Source organism: Ambystoma mexicanum, chromosome 1q (genome assembly GCF_040938575.1).
Source record: "Ambystoma mexicanum isolate Mex_15411 chromosome 1q, UKY_AmexF1_1, whole genome shotgun sequence".
Lineage (NCBI taxonomy): Eukaryota > Metazoa > Chordata > Amphibia > Caudata > Ambystomatidae > Ambystoma > Ambystoma mexicanum.
The window spans coordinates 1,346,203,768-1,346,221,678 of record NC_090922.1 but is presented as its reverse complement, the minus strand read 5'-3'; the positions used below and the strand labels follow the sequence as shown (position 1 = coordinate 1,346,221,678).

The window sequence follows — 17,911 nt, the reverse complement described above, 5'->3', positions numbered from 1 at the left end:
CTTTCCCCCCTGCCATATTAACCATTTCTAATCTGGCTCGTAATCTAAGTGTATCCTTTGATCCCTCCCTTTCTCACCACATGTACTCTAGTGCCTGCATATGTCGGGTTCACCCATCTAATTTCCGAAGGAATTGCCTACTGTCTTTGTGTGCTTCTAAAACTCATTTCTGACTATTTTCTCTCACCTGGTCTATTGTGCTCTTCTTCTGCTTGGTGTTTCGGCCTACCATTTCACCATCTTTCAATTCAGACTCTTACTTACTCTTCTTCTCCGTTCCTCCATCTCCTCGGCCCTTCTCTCACCGTTTAGGCCGTCTTAATTCTCTAAATTCTAATGCATGGTTTTCAAGCCCCTCCATGCTGTTTCTCATCTTTATATATTCTCTCTTATTTCTCGTACTCCCCTCTCCATTCTCAGACTCTATTCTATCTTGCATTGCCTAAAACCTTTGTGTGCCTCCTCCCAGTCCTGTCCTTTACTCCTCTCACTCTCTGAAGTACTGGAAACCCCTCCCTCCTAATTTGCTCTTCGACTTGGCCCATGTTCAGCTCCAGACTTTAAAAAAATCTCTCCTGTCTTCTTGATTCGACCTGCTCATAATTGTTCATCTGTAGGCACACTTGAAATTGTACTGTTTTTGTTCCTTTTTCACCATAGTGACTAACGTACTCCTAGTCCGTAGTCCCGGTACCTCCATACTGTATCGGCGCCCCTCGCTGGGAACAGGAGACAGAACTTTTTTCACCAGAAAAATCATCTTCCCCTTTAAATTTCGAAGCGCTTAGGGGCGCATGCACTCCCTTGACTCCGCCCACCAGCGCAACTGCTCAGTCCCCTTTGGCACGACAACAATATTACCATTGCCTAATGACACTAGTCTTATTAGGGGGGTGGATTGAGGGATGTATGGAGGAAAGCGGACTATGGACTAGGAGTATGTTAGTCCCTACGGTGAGTAACTTTTAATTACTCCTACGTCCCGTCCCCTTTCCTCCATACTGTATGCGCGATTATCACTGAATGTAGCCCCAGGGGGGAGAGCTGCCACTCATGCCACGTCCCATTCAAGCAGTAGTGCGTGCAGAAGGCCGAGGGCATAGCCCAGGTAGCTGCCTTGCTGATGTCCTTGCACAGGACGTGCCTCTGGAAAGCAATCGCTGTGGCCTTAGCTCTGATAGCGTATTTGCTGGTAGAGGTTTGTGCTGCCCCTCAAAAGCCTCATTGATGGCCGTTACCATCCACCTTGCTATGGCGGCATTAGAAGCCTGATAACTGGGCTTTGACACAACAAAGGTAACAAGGAGGATCAGATTTGCGGAAGCTCCTGGTTATGTCCAGGTAGAATTGTAGAGCACGCCTGACATCTAGACAGTGCATAACCCTCCGAGCGACGGCCTTAGGGTTCGCGAAGAAAGTAGGCAACACCATCTCTTCATTCAGGTGAAAAGAGGAGACGACCTTAGGTAAGAATGCCAGGTGAGTTCTAAGCACCACTGTGTATAAGGCTCTGAAGAAACCAGTGCCTGGATTTCACTGACCCTGCATCCAGATGTAAGGCCCACCAGGAGGGCTGTCTTAACGGTGACTAGGCTGATGCCCATAGGTTGAAATGGTTTAAGCGCCACGGCGCCCAAGACCGCGTTGAGGTTCCATACTGGGCGTGGCTTCTTGATAGGCGGGTAAAGCCTGGTGTCTTTTAACCACTGGTTTAGAGGATGAAAAAACCTCCTCTGAGTTCCGGTAGGCTCAGACGGCCGCCAGGATCTATCGCCTTTGATTTCGGCCAGTGTCAAAACCTAGTCCACTTGCTTTTGTATTGGCTCCTGGTAGCATTGCTCCTAGCACCTTGTATAATGTCTAGGTTAGCCTGTGACTGATGCAGATGCCTTATTGTGAACTGTTCAGGAACCACGTTGGGAGTGCTAACTTCTGGGGGCGGGGTGGATGACCATGCCTCCCTGCTGTGAGAGTAGGTGAGCTGGGCCCAGCGGAAGGTGCACCAGGGCCTAATCCGACAGGCTGATAAGTTCGAGAACCATGGCCTTGCTGGCCACCACAGAGCTATCAGGATGATACAGAGGTGCCGGGCTTCCCGGATCTTGCAGATTACCCTGTGGACCAGGGGAGTGGGAGAGAAGGCATACGCGTTCATGTTGTTCCATTGGATCTGCATCACGCCGCCCAGAGAGCCCCAGCCCTGTCCCTGCCAGGATGCAAACTGGATCAGGTGGTCTAAGATCCCCTGAAGGACATGTTCGTCCAACTGCCATTCGTAGTTGCCCGCACCCAGCCTGCTGAGCCTGTCCGCCTCCAGGTTGGACTCCCCCGTGAGGTGAATTTCTGCCAAGTGCATGTTGTTCTCTAGAGCCCACTCCCAAATGCTGAGTGCTAGAGTGCAGAGAGGACCTGTTGCCACCCAGATTGTTGGTATAATGGATGCTGGTGGAGCTGTCCATTTGAATGAGGATCGTCTTGCCACTCATCAGGAGGAAGGCTTTGAGAGCGGTATTACACAAATTGTTCAAACACAATTGTTTGAATGCCCGAATTGACCGAATTTCAAGGGTCAGAATTGACCTTTGCACAATTGAGACTATATATATATGGGTTTGGGTGGGGGGTTTTGCATTGGGCGAGGGGGTTACGGGGTGTCCCCTCCGCATATATGTAACAAAACTAAAAAAAAATAAAAACAAGAAAAAATGTGACCTTCAAAATCCGGTCAATTGTGCAAAGGTCAATTGTAATTCGAACAATTGTAGTTAGAACAATTCATATATAACCTTGAGAGCGAGCCAGATGGCCATCAACTTGAGCCAGTTGATGTGGGCCACCTGCTCCTGACTGAACCAAACCCCAAGGACACTGTTGCTGTCCAAGGTAGCTCTCCAGTCCTCTAGGGATGAGTCGGTGGTGAAAGTAACCTGCGGTGCTGGTTGACGAAAGGGCCTGTCTATCTGCAAGTTGTTGTCCGTGCTCCTCCAGACTAGGTCCTGGTAGAGATGAAGTGGGATGCTGACCAGCTCCGCCTGGGAACCCTTCTGCTGACTCCATGAGGCTGTGAAGTGCAACTGCAATCGCCTTGTGTGCGGCACTGCCAGGAGACATGCCGCCATGATGCCAGAAAGGTGTTGCAACCACCACGCAGAGGTCACTGATCTGCTGAGAAAATGCCCCATGGCCCTCTTTGATGGCTGTGATCTCAGAGCTTGTATCCCAGATGAGGATGCGACTTCTTGAGATTGATGAAAATCCCAACTCGTGTAGTGTACTCATGAGGGCGGAGTCCGTGTGGTGGACTGCCTCCAGAGACCTTACCCTGACAAGCCAGTCGTCTATGTATGGACAGAGGTGGTGACCTTGGGCTCTGAGAAGGGTAGCCACCGCATTCATCAGTCTTGTAAAGACCCTGGGGCCGAATTGAGGCCAAAGGGTAGAACCTTGTATTGGAAATGGAAACCCCTGATCCTGAACCTCAGAAAGGACTGATGGGGATGCCAGATCAGGACGTGTAGGTGCGCATCCTTCAGATCCAGGGAGCACATCCAGTCAGTCTTGCACAATGTTTCTGCCATAAGCTCTGGGGTAACCATCTTGAACTTTTGAACAGGAAGGGAAAGGTTTAAGTTGGAAAGGTCCAACAACTCTCAGGCCCGCCTGGTTCTTCTTGTGTATGGCACAAATCTGTTAATAGAAGCCCAGACCCCGCTCTGCCTGACTATGAGTGAGAGAATTTCTGCCAACAGAGTTGCTGCCCCAATCTGTTGGAGCGGAAGGGAGAGTAGGAGGAGGGAAGAGGGTAGGTGGAAGTCAAGGGTCTGCGAACCTTGCACGACAGCGTTTGGAGTGAAGGGTAAACCTGCCCCCCACCGGAGACTCGTGGATCCGGTTGGGCTTGTCATGTCTTTTTGCCAGCTGGGGCTAAGAAGGGGGACTGGAAAAAGCCCTTGTGCGCCGCCTTGTGCTGCTTGCGCCAGTGCTGGCTCAGGGATCTGTGCGGTTGCCTGCAGCGTCTTTTCTGGAAGCTCCAGAAACCTCTGAAATACTGACCCCTGTCTGAACGCTGGTGTGTCTGGCTATATGCCTTAGGAGTGGCCTTAGTGAGGATGGATAAGGATTTGGCAGTCTGGGAACTGTTCTCATCAAGTTCCTCGTCCGTAGTGGAATGGAACAGGTCGCCACCCTCGAAAGGAAGATCCAGTATACGCACCTGGACGTCCGGGTTGAACTTGGTCACCTGTAGCCATGTCCGTAGAAATACAAATGGCATGAACTGAGGTGTCAATGTGAGCCACAGTGGACTCCATTATGTCCTGCGCTACAATGTTGGCTTCCACCAGCCCCGCCTTGAAGTGTGCCTGGATTTGCACAGGATGTTCCGGAAAGAAGTCGATGATTTCCCGCCAGAGCCTTTGGTTGACAGCAGCAAGCATAGCGTCTGCATTGGACTCACGAAGATGAAGGGAAGCGTTGGAATAGATGTTCTTTCAGCTTGCCATGCTTCCAGGATCTTCTCCTTACCCATGAGTGGTGAGGCTCATGTAGCCGAGGACAATTGTGGCTTGGAGTAGATTGAGGCTGTGGCCATCATCAGAACCCGCTCCATCTGCCTGAACTTGGCGTTGAGGCGCCTGTTGGTAGGCTGTGCAGAATGCATCCTTTTTTTGGCCAGCACCACCACGTCCTTTTGCATTGAAATCCCTATTCTAGCTGTGGGGCGAGGAGCTCCTCCAAGACCCCCGCCTCTGGTTGTTCCACTTAAGGCTGTGGAAGCCCTAGGTATTCGGCTACGCCTGCAGCCACTCATAAAAAGCATTAGCTGACGAAGGTGTGTCAGGGTGGTCCTCCTCATCTGTGTCCACCAATGTGTCCTGTTAGTCAGTTGCAGCTGGAGGAGTGCTGGGCACCGGTGCTGTGGTGTACAGACAGGAGCCAGTGGCTGCTGTGGTGGCGGATATGGGTCTGCCGAGACTGTCGGAGGCATGGGAGCGGTGTAGTGGGAACTTGCGTGGGCAGCTGGGGCTGTATCGGAGCCGGAGGAGCTGGATCCCAAGGGCGGAGTGGCTGTGGATGCCAGCGGCAGAACCGGAGGGAGTATGTCCCTGATCACATCCTTGAGGATGATGCCCATCTGCAGAGACCTCATAAGAGTCAGGAATGTTTCCCAAAAACCTGTCTTCACAGGCCGGTGGAGCGCTTGGTGGCACAGGGCCCTGAGGGTGCTGAGACCTGGGACCACTGCCTTGCTGCATGCAGAGTTTATCTGCCCTCTGACGCTGAGGGGTATGCCGCAGGCCACTTGCCCAGTCAAGAACTGTCCCACCTGGAAACTTCTTCCCCCTACCTGGTACCCGAAGGGGGATGGTGTCAGGTGAGCAGCCATTTTGTCTGGCCCGGCGGCCATCTTTTCGGACTACAAGCCACGTGGCTGTGTCGTTGTGCTTGCTGCACGGGGCCCAGCCTCTTCCAGGACTCTTGGTGGTGAAGGTTGAGGATTACCCTACACCTCAGGACGGGGCCTGGTAGGCAGGTTGCCCTCCGCTGTGTCGCCGGTAGTGCTGCGTACAGGCGCTTCCTCAGACATCTGTCCAGTACTAGGGCGTAGCCAATCGGGCGGAAACCCGGTAATAGAACATTGGGGTCCCTCAGCGTAGTCACTGGTACGATCTTGCAACCCCTCGGCCTGGCAGCCGGTAGCTGAAGCAGCCTCGGTACCTGCACTGGTACTAGAACATGATGGGTCCCTCCAGCTCGCATGCTTCCTGGGGAAGGCGTCACCTTTGTGGGGTGCGGGTGAAAACAGTGCCCCCTACCTTGGGCCTGGACTTGTGCTTGACGAATTCCTTTAAGACTTCAAGGGGTGTCCCTTCACTGAGCTAGTCTGTTTTTCAGAGCGCATGGTGTCAGCACGTCTCACGCGGGACAGCCCTCCCAACAGTGGTCGGGGCCAAGGCAGCGGAAGCAGAGTGCTTGGGGGTCTGTCGTAGGGAAGAGCCCATCGCAGGCTGGAGAGACATGCGCCAGAGAGGAGTGTGGCGCCAGGGGACAGAGGTATCTAATTAAAGACAAGAAAAAAAGACAAAAGTACTTCTCCGGGGAAGAGCGCATGAAATTACTGGGCTGGGGAGTGGTGCCGGTGGGTGGTTTCAAGTGACTGCATGCTCTAAGGGCCACGCCCCTGCGTGCATCGAAATTAAAAGGGGAAGATTATTTTTCTGGTGAAAAAGGTTCCATCTCCCGTCCCTACCGAGGGACACCCAATACAGTATGAAGGAAAGCGGACGGTACGTAGGAGTAAAATGCCTGCAGCTTTTATAGTGGCACAGTGCGTCATGTAACTCTGACATAGGTGTTTAAGAAAATAATAAGTTACTCACCGTAGTTACTAACTTACTCCTAGTCCATAGTCCCCTTTCCTCCATACTGTATGGGTGTCCCTCGCTAGGGATGGGAGACGTAACCTTTGTCACCAGAAAAATTCTTCCTCTTTAAATTTAGAGGCGCGCGGGGGAGCATGCGCTCCCCTGACTCCGCCCACTGGCACCGCCACTCAGTACTCATTGACACGTCGACAATATTACCATTGCCTAATTACACCAGTTTTATAGGGGGGGGAATGGTGGGACGTATGGAGGAAAGGGGACTATGGACTAGTACGTTAGTCACTACGGAGAGGAACTTGTAATTACTCCTATGTCCCATCCCCTTTCCCCCATACTGTATGGGTGATTACAACTGAATGTAGCCCCAGAGTGGAGAGGTGACCCTCCATAAGAAAACAAGTTCCTTAATACTGCCTGCCCGAATGCCGCGTCTGACCTGGAGCCGGCATTCAAACAGTAGTGCTGGGAGAAGGCCTAAGGGGTGGCCCGCGTGGCCGCCCTGCTGATGACCTGCAACGGGACGTGCCTTTGGAACGCGATTGCCGTGGCCTTGGCTCGGATAGCATGGGCATGCATATTAGCTGGAAGCGGTTTGTACTGCCCCTCATAGGCCTCCTTAGTGGCCAAAACCATCCACCTTGCTATGGAGGCCTTAGAAGCCTGATATCCTGGCCTTGACCTACTGAAGGTGACAGAGAGCCTCCGATTTGCGGAAGCTCTTGGTTGTGTCCAGGTAGAATTTTAGAGCACGCCCAACATCTAGACAGTGCAGCACCCTCTGAGCATCATCCTTGGGATCTGTGAAGAAGGTAGGTAGCACTATCTCCTCATTTAAGTGTAACAAAGAGACTACTTTAGGCAAGAACGTGGGGTCCATTCGGAGGATGGACTTGTCCCTATGAAAAGTAGGGTATGTCTCCTAAGCCACCAGAGCTTGTATTTCGCTGAACCGCCGTGCAGACGCAAGACCCACCAAAAGAGCTGTCTTAATGGTGACCAGCCTGATTTTCGCGGACGCCATTGGCTGAAAGGGTTTATGCACTAAGGCGTCCAACACTATTGAGGTCCAACACTGGGTGTGGCTTCTTGATAGCTGTGTAAATCCTGGTGAGGCCCGCCAAATGTCTTAACCACCGGGTTTGGAGGATGAGAAAACGTCCTCCTTAGAGTTCCGGTATGCTCCGATGGCCACCAGATAGGTCCGGCATGTGTCTACTTGCACTCCCGAGTGAGTGCGGTGTGCAGAGAAGGATAGTATGTCGTCCTGTGTGCATGTGAGAGGGTCAACTTCCTTGGCCTCTGCCCAGAGGCAAAAACTAGTCCACTTGCTTTTGTATTGGCTCCTAGTAGCATCGCTCATAGCGTCCTGCATGATGTCTAAGTTACCCTGTGATAGGCGCAGATGCTTTAATGAGACCTGTTCAGGAACCACGCTGCAAGCGCTAACTTCTGTAGGGTAGGGTGGATGACTGTGCCCCCCCCTCACCTTGTTGCGACAATAGATGAGCTGGGCCCAGTGGAAGGTGCATCAGAGATTGGTCTGCCAAGCTGAGCAGCTCCGAGAACAATGGCCTCGCGGGCCACCAAGGAGGTACCAGAATGATGTTGAGGTGCCGGAACTCCCTTATCTTGCAGATCACCTTGTGTACCAGGGGAGTGGGAGGGAACGCATGTGCTTTCAAGCTGTTCCACTGTATCTGCAGCGCATCTCCCAAAGAGCTGAGAGCTTGTCCCTGCCAGGATACAAACTGAGGACACTTCCTCCTTTACCATGTAGTGAAGTGGTCCACCTTGGGAATGACCCCATCTGTTGAAGATCCCCTGAAGGACCGTATTATTCAATTTCCATTCATAATGGTCTGCACCCAACCTGCTGAGTCTGTCCGCCTCCAGTTTTGACTCCCCTGGAAGGTGGATCAAAGTCAAGTGTATGTCGTTTGCCAAAGCCCATTCCCAAATGCTGATCGCCAGGGTGCATAGAGGAGACCTGGTGCCGCGCTGCTTGTTGATGTAATACATGTTGGTGGAGTTATCCGTTTGAATGAGGATAATTTTTCTACTGATGAGTGGTAGGAAGTCCTTGAAAGCCAACCAGATGGCCTTCTGCTCCAGCCTATTGATATTGGCCTCCTGTTCCTGACGGGACCAAACCCCATTGATGCTGTGGTTGTCCAGAGTAGCTCCCCAGCCCTCCAAGGACGAGTCAGTGGAGATGGTAACCCGAGGTGCTGGTTGAGACATGGAGGAATGCGGACGGGTTCTGCCTGGGAACCCTGCTCCTGACTCCATGAGGCTACAAAGTGCAGCTGCAAACGTCTCATTTTGAGCCTTGTGTAAGGCACTGCCAGAAGAAATGCTGCCATGAGCCCCAGCAGGTGCTGTTACCACCATTCTGAGGTCACCTCTCTGCTGAAAAAATTACTCCTGCCCTCTTGATGGCTGCAATCTTTAACTCTGAGGGGAAACTCTCTCAGTTCTCAGATGAGACCGAGGAAGGTTAGCCTCTGCGCTGGTTCCAGCGGAGACTTCTTGAGATTGATGGAGAATCCCAGTTCATGAAGCATATTCATGAGGGCGGACGAGGTGTGATGGATCGCCTCTGGTGACCTTGCCCTGATGAGCCAGTTGTCTAGGTATGGATATACTTGGTGACCCTGGGCCCTGAGGAGGGCTGCCACTGCATTCATAAGCCTGGTAAAGATCCTGGGGGCTGAACTGAGGCCAAAGAGTAGAACCTTGGATTGGAAATGAAAGCTCACGATCCTGAACCTCAGGAAGGATCGATGGGGCTGACGTGCAGGTATGAGTCCTTCAGTTCCACGGAGCACATCCAGTCTCCCTTTCACAGTGTCTCCTCAATAAGCACTGGGGTAACCATCTTGAACTTTTGAAAGGGAAGGTTCAGGGTGGAAAGGTCCAACACAACTCTCAGGCCAGCCAGGTTCTTCTTCTGTATGGTGAAAATTCTGGAGTAGAAGCCCATACCCCGCTGGGATGCTGGAACAACTTCCACTGCTTGATTCTGTACAATCGACCGATTTACGCCAAGAGAGGAGTTGTTCCAATCTGTGGGAGTGGAAGAGAGGAGGGTGGGGATGGAGGTACTGGTAGCCTGAGGACACTACTGATAGGATCCAGGGGTCCGCAAACCTTGCACGCCAATGCTGTGCGTGAAGGGCAAGCCTGCCCCCCACCAGAGACACGTGGACCCGGAGGCAAGTGTCAAGCCTTTTTTTCCCCCTCAGGCTGGGGCTGAGGAGGGGGACTGAAAGAGGGCCTTATTCCCTGCCTTGAGCTGCTTGTGGCGGTGTTGACTTGGAGATCGGTCCGGCTGCCTGGACCGTCGTTCTTGGAAGCCCCGGAACCCACCGACGGCCTGCCCCTTGTCAGAACGTTGGTGCGTTTGACTGTACGTCTTGGGCGTAGCCTTTGTGAGGATGGAGAAGGATTTTGCAGTCTGGGAACTGTTCTTATCCAGTTCCTCATCCGTGGTGGAATGAAAGCGGTTGCTACCCTCAAATGGAAGGTCCAATATGCGCTCCTGGACGTCCAAGTTGAACTTGGTAGCCCATAGCCAGGAAGTCCATCTGATGTCCGTGGCCATGCAGATGGCACGGCCTGAGGTGTCAATGTGTGTCACTGTGGACTCAATGTCTTGGGCCACCATCTTTGCTTTGACTGTGGACCAGAAGTTCTGGAAGGATGTGGGCTATTTCCCGCCAAAGCGTTTGGTTAACGGCTACGAGCATGGCATCCGCATTAGACTGACAGAGGTGCAGGGAGACGTTGGAATAGATCTTCTTCCCATCCGTCCCCAAGATCTTCTCCTCCTTGCCTAGCAGAGCAGAGGACGAGGTGGCCGAGGAAGACTACGGCTTAGAGTAGATAGAGGCTGCGGAAATCAGAGTGTTGTTGAGGGTGTGCCGACAACAAGAGTTTATCCCCCTGCAATTGCCTGTACTTGGCGTTGAGGCGCCTGTTGGTGGGCTGCACCGAATGGGGCTTAAGCCATCCCTTTTTGGCCAAGGCAACAACGTCCTTTTGCATAGGAATCCCCATCCTAGCCGTGGGGCGTAGAGTGAGTACCTCAGCCAGGACCCCCGCCTCAGGTTGTTCTACCTCGGGTTGTGGAAGCCCCAATTTTTTGGCCAAACCTGTAAGTCCTTCATGGAAGGCCCTGGCTGAAGATGGTGTGTCGGGGTCCTCCTCCTCATCGGTGTCCACCAGGATGTCGGGCTGGTCTGGCGCCTAGGGAGGCGTGCTGGGCGCCGAAGGTGGTGTGCCGGAGGTGTGGAGACCAGAGCATGCTCTGGGACCGCCTGGACTGTAGGAGGAAGGGAAGCCAGAATCAAAGGACCCGGCGTGGGCAGCTGGGGCTGCACGGGGGCTTGAGGCACCAGAGCCATAGGAGGAATGACTATAGGCACTGGCGGAGGATCTGGACCAGCATGTCCCTGATAACATCCCTAAGGATGGAGCCCATCTGAGGGGACCTCATAAGCGTGAGGAACATCTAAAAAAATCTGCCCTCACAGGCTGGTGGGTTGGCAGGTGGTATTGAAGGAGTAGTGGGTGGCTGCTGGGCCTGTGTGTACTCTGCCTTGCTGGTTGCAGGGAATGTCTGCCCTGCGATGCTGAAGGATAGGCTGTAGGCTACGTACCTGAAGACAAGTCCCACCTGGACACTCTATCTCCTACCTGCTCCCCAAACAGGGGTGGTGTCGGAGGAGTGGCCATCTTGTCTGGCGCGGCGGTCAAGCTGTTGCCACGTGCCTGCGTCGGCTGCCTGGCTCGCTGTGCCCGGCCTCCTCCTCTTGGCGGTGGAGAGTGAAGCCTACCCTGCACCTCAGGATGAGGCCTGGTAGGGTAGTACCCTCGGCTGTCTTGCCAAAGTGCTGCATACAGACGCCCCCTCAGACATTTGTCTGGTAGTAGGGAGTAGCCCCTCGGGTGGGCACCCAGTAAAAGAAACTTGCGGTCCCTCAGCACGGTCTCCGGAAGGATCTAGCGGCCCCTCGGCCTGCCGGCCGGTACCTGTATGAGCCTCGGTACCTGTGCTGGTGTGAGAGCTTGAACGGCCCCTCCCACTTGGACGTGTCCTAGGAAAGGAGTCGCCCTTGCAGGGTGCGATGGAAAAAAGCGGCCCTATCTTGTGTCTGACGAAGTTCTTCAAGTCCTCTGGAGGCGACTTCTCGAAGAGTTCCTCGACCGGGCTAACCTGTTCTTCAGAGCTTGCACTGTAAGCACGTCGCAAGCAGTGGAATCTTCCCTGACATAGTCAGGGCCAAGTAGGCGGCGGCACAGAGCATGGGGGTCGGACTTGGGGAAGAGCCCTTCGCAGGCTGGACACCAGCTGAAGCCCAAGAACGTCGACATTTGCTGGGGAGGAGCGTGGTGCCAGAGGGCCGAATACCTGAGTAAAGGTTAGAAGACAAAACAGACGGTATCTGGGGAGGAGCGTGTGGAATTACAAGGCCAAAGCCAAACCCAGGAGCACTGGTGACAGCGGTCAGTTCCAGTCAATGCGGAAAAGAGGAATGGGGAGTGGCACCGGTGGGCGGAGTCAGGGGAAGCGCGCGCCTCTAAATTTAAAGGGAAGAAGATTTTTTTCTGGTGAGAAAGGTTCCGTCTCCCGTCCCCAGCGAGGGGCGCCCATACAGTATGGAGGAAAGGGGGCAGGACGTAGGAGTTAGAACAGAATGGAAACAGCAGAGGAAAAAGTACTGGTGAAATACTGAAACTAACATCCTTGCCACAGAATGTATTTAATGCGCTGCTAAAAAGTGTCCTGTGGGAACATCCGGTGACAAAAGCAGGTCATGTAATCTTAGAGCAGATTCTTATGAGAGTTCAATAAAAACGAGGCTAGTCGGTGCAGGAAAATATTACAACTTTTAAAGTGTGAATAGCAATGTCTCAAACCATCAAAAGCAATGGGTCTCCTTTTTCCCAACATTCTATTGCAAAGCAAGAAAGTTCATTCAAAACTAATGAGATTGAGTAGGTCGATAACAAGAAGAACAGAAACGTGATAAGAATAGTGACATTTTTTATTGTAGTTAGCCAGTATCTATCAAAATGTATTCATTCACAAGTAACAAAAACATAGTGCAAATAAGGTTTATGTATAAACTCTTGTAAAGATAACCAACAACCAAAAGCACACCCAATATGATAGAATCGTTATAAAAATGCATTGAAGTTCAGTAGATTAGAGCACATCAACGAAGCTGTAACCCCATCTGGCCACTGCATGGAGTAGGCAAGGTTATGGCATAAAGATAAGTCTTCTTGGGTCACAAGGACTTACATTGGTAAAAAAAAAAAAAAAAAAACACATATGTATGCCTTTCACATAAAATGAATGTCTGCCCAAGGACTATATCTTATTGTTAGTCCAGACAGAAAAATGAGCAAAACGTGGGCTAGCCTGATCCATAAGTCATGGACTGTCCTTTCTTTTTTGCTCCTTATGGCAGCAATGAATGGTTACAGATCACTTTGAAAAAGAAAACACCAACATTTAACACAGAATTGTTTAACCTCATTTGCAAGTAAGCTGGCCGTTTTTTACGTATACAAGGATCATAGTAAATCATTTTACAGAAATTCTCCAAACTGCAGAACTTTATAGTTTGACATTTGGGGTTAAATAATTTGTTGGTAACAGGTTGCCATAAGAACAAAGCATCTTGTACATACATTGATATTACATTTTGAAACATCACTATTCCTTACAAAGAATCCAGCAAAATACATGCATTAATTTGGCATCAACAAACACCTTTTGTGAACCATTAGTTTGTGTAAACTCGGGTTTGACCATTGTTTTAACCATGATGTATTCTTGCAAGCCACCAAATGAAATCTCGGTGTTGTAAGTCTACCATTTATTGTTTTTTTCTTTGCAAGGCATTTTGTAATCCTGAGGATTCCATGTAGCTGTGTCTACCAGGTCCTCACTTAATATTAGTTTTGAAACTCTGATAGACAAACTACTATATTATCAACCCTGCCATGTAATTCATCGCTTTCATTGTGTACAATTTGAACTGCAGGAGATGTGCACTTTAATTCAAACTTCACTCTTTATGACTCTATTCCGGGGCTGTAGGAGGACTTTACGCCCGCACGATTTATCCACCTCCCCCACTCACATTAACATTCTGAAAGAGGGACTGGTCAGAGACATCACTAACAGGACATGAACCCACTCAATGCAAAGGTATGGAAGGATAAAACGTGCAGCAATTAATGAGGGATGGGAGCTCAAGGTCAACAGCAAAGACGCCTATTAGGCAGATTACCACCAGATACCATGATACTTTCTCCTTATTAAATGTGATCTTGGGCATGTTAAGTGGGGTGAAGAGTGAGTGGAACGAAATGACTCAAGTGACGTTCCCCAAGAGCATTTGTAACTTTCCAGGTCTGTTGATCGAAAGGCATTTGGTTTAAATGCGTCTGCCCTACAACTTTGATCATACAGTCCATACAATTAGAATAATCATTTTAACTTATGGTCTGTACTTTAAATAGTATTTTATATAGAAAACAAATGTGAAACATGAAATCCCCTACAACCAAAACTAAACCCAGGAACTCATTAGGAGTATGAAGGTAATGGTCAAATATGTGTGGCTGTTTTAATGGCAACAAATACCACCTAAATAGGAGTTGGGATCAAGTGGGATATTTACTGCATGGAATGTATGGAAAGTAGAGTGCATAGAGATTATTTACACCATGCAATACTTTCCATATAACCCATGCAGTACATTTACTAACGACTCCAATTCATAATGATGTGTTTTAAAAAGAAAAATAGGGAGGCATTCCAAATTTTACATTTATATAACACCACACTCATAATTATGACAAGTCAGTCAAAGTGATTATATACTTAGTTTACCCGAAGTGGCAGAGTGTGTTAATAACTTTAGTATTATCGATAGTTAACAGTACTGAAATCTTCTTAACCAATATTTTTTTTTTAAACATTGCATTTCTTTATAAAGCTTTATCATTTGAGGTCAAGAACCACTGACTTAAGTGAAAAAAAATAGGCCTTTTACATTCTACATTAAATGAAATGGTTTTAATATTTCTGCACTGTTGTACAGTAATGGGATTTTACAAGAGCGTAGTTAGTAAAGAATTCCAAAACAATACAATAGTTCTCAAAGTGTGCTGTTGATGCAAGAACGTGATCAAGGAATCTCTCAGGATATTTGTACCAATTCTATTTAGGATTTTAAAATGGTGGCTCAAGTAATCAAATTGTATGTGGTCATATGCAATAAACATTAAGATCATTAAATAATTTAAGATAGATTGCGATAACTGAGGCACATTTGGGAAATGGGCCCTTAAATAAAACCATTGACAACCTATGTGCAAAGCTTAACTCTCAACCAAACCCATAAATTACCATGAAACCCAATATAAGAGTGCATGAAGAGACAGTGAGACATTGTCAACATACTGCAGTGTGTTTAGAATGATCAACAGCAGCCTTCTTCCAGTAACGCATAGTTTACCAAAGTTCTTCATGTCTTTTTTCATCTCACTTTAACAGTTTAGCGATTTTTTTGTATTTTAAATATTTAAAAGATACAGTTTTAAAATAAGGATGCATGTTGACAAAAGGGAAGGTAGAACACATGACTGGATCACAAGTATTTTAACAATTGAAAAATAGATGCAAATAAAAATAAATTTTTCACATCATGTAAAAATAAATATAGGAAATACTTTTCCATTTTGAATTCAAACCCAAAAAATGAAATCCAGTGAAAAAATATTTTACAGTTAAGATACAATATGTGTACGCCTTGTGCCAATAATTCATGTTTTCCAAAGTTGAGATTTACTTACGGCACTGAAGTTGGCAAAACTTCCATCGTCACCAGTCTCTTTACTGGGAGCACTGGGAGCAAATGGGTCAGAAAAGTGATCCCCTTCTGGCTCTTTGTGAACACTGTTTAAACTGAAGGGCTGAAACGGATCGCTCCGTTTAAATGAATCAGAGGCATCCAACTTCTTGATAGAAGATCTTTTTCCTAAAAGTGAAAACAAAATAAACTTAGCACTCTGTGTAGATAATCGAATGTTTAAGTTGAGGACACAAACAATGGGTATTTATAGCTGTGCTGTTGTGAGAACTGAATAATTGAAAAGATAAATGCACCTTAACATCCAAGTACACGCAGGATAGTAAAATGAATGGAAAGAACATTGTGCCATTCTTACATGTATGTTCAAAGAAGATGCTGCTGCAAATAATGGACACAGTTCCATTTAAATTTAAAAAAAGACTCCCCTAAAAAGAACCTATTTCATATAAAGCAAACACATTGGGCATTGTTTTGGTATAGGACACCCACCCAATTTGGAAGAGGCGTACATGAAACACACATCTGGTTATTGCTGGGACTAATTACAGAGTATATATATATATATATATATATATATATATATATATAAATACATTTGATATAAGGAACTATTCAATAAAGTTCAGTAATAGTAAAGTAGTAATGCTGTCCTTCATATATAAATCAGGATGCTTTATGATAAAATGTTTAGGTGCTTCAGCCGTTAGAGAAAAAAATAAAAAAATAAAAATGTTAGAAGTATTTTATGCCAGTTTTTTTCCACCAATCAGAATTTTCCTGTGTTTTATTGTTCTGTATAGGGCGAGCGCAGAAACACTGGCATTCCTCAGTACTGCATAGTTAAGTGCCTATGCTGCATTTCCCTTCTTTGGGAAAACACCAGCACTATCTCCCTACGCTTCCAAGCATCGCTCCCTACCTCCCCCTCACTTACACTACATGCCCTCTTGCCTCAACGCTTTTGGCCCTACTCACTGCGGGCCGCTCGTCTGCCGAACTCCTTGCTCCTCACTTAGTGTCAATCAACCTATTTAACCATGCTATATCTGATAGCGTGCTGTGGGTGATCCATAATACCTGCTGCCATAAACGGGGCAGAGTAGTCCGCATGTGCAGCGTTGGCTTTCCCAGCACAAATGTCTCACTGCACTAATGCCGATAGCACGGAAATCAGGGTCAAGTAAGATATGCGGCAGCTTTCTGCTCCGGTATTGGCCGAAAATAGCGGGAGAAATAAGCTGTCTGCGCATTTGGCTTGCACACAAAAAAAATCGGATCCCATAATGCCGAACATGGGCGGCGCGGGTTGCGGCATGTCTCCCGCTCCTCAGATGCTTCCATGCCATTGGAGACGGGGGGACGAGAAAAAAAAGGAAAAGCAGAAAAAGCTAACTGCAGCATAATGGAGAGTCTGCTGCAGTACTCGTTTGTGCCGCCAAAAAGGTAAGTAGGGGGAGGGGTAGGGTATGCGGGATGTCGGCAACCGTGATCTACGTGATCAGTGCTTGGCAGGATTTTGGGATTTGATATTTTTTGATTTGCAATTTGCAGCCTTGCAGTAATTCCTCTTGCTCCAGGCTGGTACCTGTCTCCTCTAAGAATTCTGCTTTTCATAAGTTCCCTCTTTTCTCTACTCCCCATGTGGTACCCTTTGTCCCACTCTGCAAGTTGGTACACTTTCTATCATCTCTTCTTTTGGCATATCACATAATTTCTATACAGAGGACACTCAACTATTCCCATCTTTCGCCTCTTTTTCCCCCGGATATTCCCAACACGCTCACAGCCTGTCTCGTCGCTATTAAATCTAGGATGTCCTCCCATTTTCTCACTCTTAATGAGGGGAAGACTGAGGTACTGAAAACACTCTTCCTACTCAACGTCCACCTCCTTTTATATTTTTTATATCTTTCCCCCCAGCTCGTAATCTTGGTCTCCACTTTAACTCAAATCTTTCCCTTTCTCCTCATCTCTTACTTCTCGTTCCTGTCACTTTCACCTGTATAACATCCGCAAAGCTCATCCCTTTCTCACTTTCCAACCGTCTAAACTTTTAATTTCGTCACTGATGTTTTTTGACTTTTCTATTGTTGTTCTAGTTTGTTTGGTCCTCCCAGATCTCGCTATGCCCCTTTTAAGATCTGTCTTTAACTCTTCTATTCATCTACTGTGCCTTCTTCCTTATCGGGACTCCATTTCCTCTTCTCTCGCCAAACTTGGTTGGTTGGCATTTCACTCCCAACTGAAACCAACTTTCTTTGACTTGTCTTCAAATCTCTTTATGGTCTCAATCCTAACTATCTTACTACACTCATATCTTTCTATATTCCTTGTCGCTCTCTCCGGTCTTCCACCCACTTTAGACTCTTGGTCCCCCGCACTCCTTGTGCTCAGTCTGGTTTTCGATCATTTGAACTTCTTGCTCCTCTCTACTGGAAGGCTCTCCCCCTCTCTTTCTCTTTGTTCTATCACTGTCTATTCTCTTTTCCGTGGCTATCTAATATCGTACCTGCTTCAACACCCTGAGGGATTGTCTTCTGGATCTAACTGCCTACTCCATTTTAATGTATCGTTTGGCTTAAGGCCCTCTATAAAACACAAATCAAATACAAAATACAAATAATGTAG

General features: G+C 48.4%; 1 protein-coding gene across 2 annotated transcripts in view; it reads right to left on the bottom strand.

Annotated features, from left to right (window-relative positions):
• EPS15 (epidermal growth factor receptor pathway substrate 15) overlaps window positions 1–17,911 on the bottom strand; it is a 1,698,287-nt gene that overhangs the window by 82,087 nt on the left and 1,598,289 nt on the right. For both annotated transcript variants that reach the window (XM_069642214.1, XM_069642213.1), the window contains exon 24: window positions 15,264–15,448. In XM_069642214.1, coding sequence (XP_069498315.1) covers window positions 15,264–15,448 — 185 coding nt within the window. The remainder of the gene's footprint in view (window positions 1–15,263; window positions 15,449–17,911) is intronic.